This window comes from Ochlerotatus camptorhynchus, unplaced genomic scaffold (genome assembly GCF_037179485.1).
Source record: "Ochlerotatus camptorhynchus isolate MF236.1 unplaced genomic scaffold, CSIRO-AGI_Acam_v1.1 ptg000007l, whole genome shotgun sequence".
NCBI classification, from domain to species: Eukaryota; Metazoa; Arthropoda; class Insecta; order Diptera; family Culicidae; genus Ochlerotatus; species Ochlerotatus camptorhynchus.
Genome location: NW_027040499.1, coordinates 2695421 through 2701686, shown reverse-complemented (window position 1 = coordinate 2701686; position 6266 = coordinate 2695421). Strand labels below are relative to the sequence as shown.

Genomic DNA, 6266 nt, shown 5'->3' with positions numbered 1-6266 from the left:
GTCCCACTACAGCAGGAAAAAGTCATCAAAGTTGTATTTGTCAAGTGACCTGAACGTTGCAAAGATGTATGAAATGTACAAATCAAAATGTACAAAAGACAGCTTAAATCCAGTCCACTATAATAGCTTTCGGCTCATATTTAAACAGTTTAATATGAGCTTCCGCAAGCCTAAAACGGATACGTGCTGCGAGTGTGATAGACTGAATATACAAATAAAACAACATGCTAACACGGCGGAACTTGAAAAAATCCAAGCCATCCAGCGAGAGCATCAAGAACTGGCGCAGTATGTATACGCAGCGAAAAAAAGGGATGTACAAGATGCTAAGGTCGATCATACGGTATACACCGCATCGTTCGATTTACAAAAATGCCTGCCAACACCCCATCTTTTGTGCGGGCAAGCATTTTACAGCCGGCAACTATACACTCTCAATCTCACCATTTTCGAAACTTGCCAGGGACGAAACTCCGCTCGATGCTTCCTGTGGGATGAATCAAAGGCTCGCCGGGGATCACAAGAAATTGGGTCGTGTATCCTACACAACCTTCGGTCTCTACTAAATGGAGATTCTTACTCTAAAGTTCGTGTTGTCAAACTTTATTCAGATAGGTGCGGTGGACAGAATCACAATATTACAATGTGCATGATAATGAGCCTTTTCATTGAGGAGTGCAAAAGAGCAAACCGAGAAATGACCATTCAGCATAACTTTATGGTCAGTGGCCATAGCCATGGAGGTGGACTCTGTACACGCTGCCATTGAGCGGGCCAAGAAGCAGAACACGATGGATATTGAAACGCCGCGGGACTGGGCGGTTTTTATATCCCAGGTTAAAAGAAAAATTCCGTTCAATGTTACGGAATTAAAGCAAAGCGATTTTTTCGCTTTAAAATCACTTGAAGCCAGATATAAACGCCCAAAGCATAACTCGTCAGGACACCTAATCAAATTCAAACAAATCATGCAGTTTGAATACCGCACTACCTCTCCTGGCGTTGTATTTTATAAAACGAATATTAAGGAACAAGACTTCTCTAGTTTCACTTTGGGCGATGAGAAAGTATTTCAAGACACAGATATGCCTCTCCCTCAGCTTTTGCCAATAGAAAAAGAACCGATTCCATTACCCAAGGAGAAGCTGGATGATCTTAAAAAGTTGATGCCATTCATTCAGAACAAGCAGTATTATGACACGCTACTTAAAAATCTCGTGGCACCAAAACGAGGCAGAAAAAGAAAACTGATTGAAAAAGACCACTTCGATGCTGATTTGGATCCAAACACTGACGACTGGCCAGTGGAATATTTAGAGGCAGTCGACAACGAGTGGCCTATGTAGTACAAATCACTCACTGGTTTCCCAGCAAAAACCCATCAACCCAGCAAACCCAAACAACCGTTCTACAATTATTGTTCAGCATTGTTATCAATCGTTATCCACATATATTAATACAAATACAATTTATTAAATAAAATATGTTGAACGTTACAAATCTAACTCTTATTAGTGTAGTCCGTAGTCTTATAACGGAAAACATTATCAGTCTAACTTTCCGCTTTCTTCATTGATCGCCACGTAGGTGTTGTATTCTACAAAGCTATAGCTTATAATAACAATCTTGATTTCTATTTTTCTGCCCGTTCTACAATCTTTTCAACGGTATTTTTGTTGATGAAACTGCTTTTTCTGAACAATACGATAGAGGCGGTCCATAGCCTGTACGTCCATTTAAGGGTGTCAGTTGGATACGTAGATGACTAAATCGTCGGCCGTATCGGCCAATTAATACCCAACCCACCGGTTTTATCACAATAAATAAAGAATTCAAAACAATCTGCAGCTAGTCAAAAAAGATCTAATCAAAATGCCATGTAAATAAAGATTCAACTAAAAGGTTCTAACTAAAATTAAAGACAAAATACGTGCTAACAGAAAGGGTCTAACTCAGGGTAACGAGTATAAAGGGACTATTACGGTTTATTTTCACATTTTCGCATTTTTTACATGTTGGTAGTGGATTTTCGACGGATATGATGCATTATACTTAAAGCTTTCGTTTTTGTGCTTCTTTTAGTGTTCCTTAATGTTTTCTATAATGTTACTGTTTTAAATAGGATTTGAAAATTTATACCAAAATTTGAAATTTATTTTTTTCAAAACTGTCAAATTCTAGATAGGCCCTTCTGACATGTTACTCCAGCTAGTCAAAAGTAGGTAAAAGTGAACTTTTCGTTGGGTTCTTTTTTCTTACCGTGTATAAGGCTTTAGTTTACACGGCGAATGAGAACGCCCAAATTTGAGTTTAGTTCACTCATAATCGCCAAAAGTGCAGGAACTCAGCGACGAGTAAAATTTGTCTCATGTTTTCCCAGGTTTTTCCAGGATTTTTCAGGGAAAAATTCCCGAATTTGAGAAATGTAAAGATTGGATTCACTCAGTCTATTGGTACTTCTCCAAGACTGAATAAAATTTTCGACAATTTCCTCATTTTCCGGCAGATTTTTTAGGTTTTCCACACGAAACCATGAGACAAATTTACTTTCGCTGAGTTCCTGCACTTTTGGCGATTATGAGTGAACTAAACACAAATTTAGGTCGTTCTCATTCGCCGTATATCGTCGTTGCGGGGGTGGTGGGAGTGGGCTTGTTTTGGTGTTTCGTGATAGGATTCCTGCAGTGTAAATCTACGTATCGACCGACGGAACTTCTACCGAATTGTTCCCTCCATGAACGGCATAATGTCGGAAAAGTTCGCCATCAAACTAATGCGTGAAATTCATAACCCCAAGAATCCGCTCGTATTCCTGGAGGTGCAAATCGGCGAGGAGAGAGGTATATAAATTCTTCAGTGTTTGGTGTAATTCTGGTAAAGAACTACTGTAATTTTTGAGAATTTTTAGTTGGAAGACTGGTGATTGAGCTGCGTGCCGATGTGGTTCCGAAAACGGCGGAGAATTTCCGTGCTCTCTGCACCGGCGAGAAGGGACTGTCGGAATCGACTGGTACTCGGCTGCACTACAAGGGCAGCCCATTTCACAAGGTGAAGTCGCTGTTTATGTCCCAAGGAGGAGATATTGTGAATTTCAATGGATCCGGTGGCGAAAGTATCTACGGGAAGACGTTTGACGATGAGAACTTCACTTTGCTGGTCGGTAGAAAAGGTTGAAATTCGGTTTTGATACGGGAAGATTTATAAGGTGTGTTTGTCTTTGGCAGCACGAAGATGGAGCGGTTAGTATGGCCAATTTAGGTAAGCCGAACACAAACAATTCGCAGTTCTTCATCACTTCCGGCGAGTGTCCCCACCTGAATGAAACGCACGTGGTGGTGGGATATGTCATCAAAGGGATTGGAGTGATCGGAGAGATGGAGAAGTATGCTTCCGACGAAGGAATGCCGACAATGCAAATCAATATCGTTGACTGTGGCCAGATTGCACCAGAGGAGGATTGGGGCATAAACGATGATGACGAGACCGGGGACAAGCTTCCTCCCTTTCCGAAAGATTGGTGCAAATTTGAGGAGACTTTCACGGTAATTGCAAACCAGTTTTGCTGTTTTCGGATTGAATGACATGGGAAGTTCTTTTCAGATTCTTGAGATGCTGGATCACCTCGACCGTATCAAAGCAGCAGGAAATTATTTCTTCAAGGAAAAACAATGGGTGGAGGCGTGTCGGCGGTACAAGAAAGCCGAACGTTACTTTAACTTTTTCAACAACAACATTAGTATGATCGAGGATCGCACCAAACTGGAGCAGTTCCACCTGATGAACTGTCTCAACCTGGCGGCCGCTCTGCTCAAGCTAAAAGACTACGACAATGTCCTGTTTGCTTGCAACTCTGCTCTGGTGCTGGATCCAATCAATGCCAAAGCCTTGTTTCGGCGAGGCCAGGCACACCACAAGTTGAAAAACTATGAACTGGCCATATTAGATCTGACCCAGGTGGTGCAGCAGATTCCCAGCGATAAGTTGGTCTTGACCGAACTCAGCCAAGTGAAAGCCAAACTAGGGGACTACCGGGCGCAACAGCGAATCGCACTAACCAAGTACTTTAACTGAGATTGTATTTGTTACTCGTTCGTGTTGCCAGTGACGGTCTGTTTACAAATTGTGCTGTGAAAATTGGTGTTATTGTTTCGACACAAATAAAAGGGGATTTTTGTAAGTGTACTTTTATTTCCTTCTGCTTAAAAATCTTAAAATATACAACGATCAATATACATCTTCTTATAGGCTAGAGGTTTTGCGCTACAGAGTAATATATTTCTTTACAAATATGTACAAATCACATTTTCTTTGTTTTCGTCATCGGTTCAACAATGATTGCGCTATTTACACTCTTTCAACGCATAACGATAGCTTTAAACGTACAACATCATTATAATTTAAAATCTTACATCTCGCAAAGCTTCGGTTTAGTCTTAGTTTCTTCTGCGTATGCCTTTTGTTTTTATCTTACATTCTAATCCTTAACTATAATGGTAGTTCTACAATATCACTTACGACCAGTTTATCGATTGTGTAGCGTTTTGTTCACAGTTTCAGTTTGGTTCCGTTTGCTTTTGTTTACTTATTTCCAGCCTAGCTGTGCTCACTAGACACATATTTTATGATATTTTTTGGTTGTTTGCGCTCAGATTGTGGGATTTGATTGTACCACAGACAATCTGTCTGTGATTGCACGATGTATTTCGCAGAGTATAGGACTCTCGTTGGACAGTTCCGTTTCGAGACAGTTGCTTATCTTAGGTTTGACGCGACTTGCTTATCTTAAATTTGGAGGGTGTTTGAACGGCTGTTGAATTTGTTAGACGTGATTTGATTGTTGCCGGTTGGCGCTACAACTTTCGACTCACATCAGCATCAAGTTGAACAAACTCGGTGCTCAGCGTTTGGAATCATTTCAGCGTGAATGGAGACGCTTGGTTGTTTATCGAGTTCAATACAATATGTACAGACAGCATTTACCGCATTTACCAATAATCAGAGGCAGGGCCATGCATTTTCGAAACAAAGAAAAGAAAATGAACTATCCACAGAATCGCATAATTTCGAGCAATATCATTTTCGATATTGTTATCGAGTCACGATGAACATTCCTCCTTTCAAACATGACTTGACTATCGCTTCTTTCGTTCGTCAAATGCTTCAGTTCATTTCATTTCAAAGACTTGTTTCAATTGACGCAATGAATTACTCGAAAACTATTATTCAAATCGGCCGTTTACGATTTTCGGGCATAAGTCAGAATTAAGTGTCATGTCGGTTTGTCGGTGGCTTCATTGTCACTTTGATGATTTTCGATTGAAAGTGACTTTGTGGGGCCCTGATCAAAGGTGTCAGATGATGCTCCTGAAAGTCTGAGAGGTTTCAAAAATGTCTTCAAAGTCGTTTTTGACCAAACATGACCTGATATTTACGAATAAAACCAGTAGGTGTAATACCCCATTCACACTATAGCCTATATTAAGTGATATAGGCTGTATTGATATCATAATCTACACTCTAATTCTGCATTATTAGCTTTCCCGTTATTTCTGAATTGCGGAACTGTTGGGTAAAGTTTAAAAATCTGTAAAATATTTATAAACTGAAATATTAACATTGAATTTGTACAAGCTTTTATAAAAAAAATAAAAAATTAAATATGAGTATGTGCAGTATGAGATCGCAACCAAATGAGTTAATTTTTTGGAGAATGTTCAGATCAGTTTTCAGAACATCTGACATGTTTCCAGAACTTCTGACAAGTTCACAGATATTTCACCAAGTTTATAGAACTTCCGACTCGTTTATAGATCTTCCGTCAAGTTCACAGTACATCCGCCATATTTATAGAACTTCCAATAAATACACTTAGCTTCCGACAAGTTGACAGACCTTGCGTCAGGTTCACTGAACTTCCAACTTCGCACAATTTCACTGAATTTTTGAAAGGTTCACTGAATTTGCAGCTGGTTAATGGATGAACTTCTGACAAGTTAACTGCCGTCATACGCATAACTGTCCCATGTTCTATGCAATCCTTATGCACCGTGGGACACTTATGCGTATAACGGCAGTTTACCGAACTACCGTCAAGTTCGCAATACTTCCGACAAGTCCCCAGAACTTCCAACAAGTTCACAGAGCTTCCGATTAGTTCACAGATCTTTCGTCAAGTACCCAGAACTTCCGACAAGTTCATAGAACTTCCTTGACAGATGTTTCGACGAGTTAACAGAACTTTTGACAGGTTCACTGTACTACCAACA

The 6266-nt window shown here is 40.1% G+C and overlaps 1 protein-coding gene across 1 annotated transcript; it reads left to right on the top strand.

Moving 5' to 3' along the window:
- The first annotated feature begins 2697 nt into the window (after window positions 1-2697).
- On the top strand, window positions 2698-4169 carry Cyp40 (Cyclophilin 40). Its single transcript, XM_065216986.1, has 4 exons — window positions 2698-2840; window positions 2909-3156; window positions 3225-3542; window positions 3601-4169. The coding sequence occupies exons 1-4, from the start codon at window positions 2735-2737 to the stop codon at window positions 4069-4071; spliced, it is 1143 nt and encodes a 380-aa protein (XP_065073058.1). The 5' UTR covers window positions 2698-2734; the 3' UTR covers window positions 4072-4169.
- The last annotated feature ends 2097 nt before the right edge of the window (window positions 4170-6266 follow it).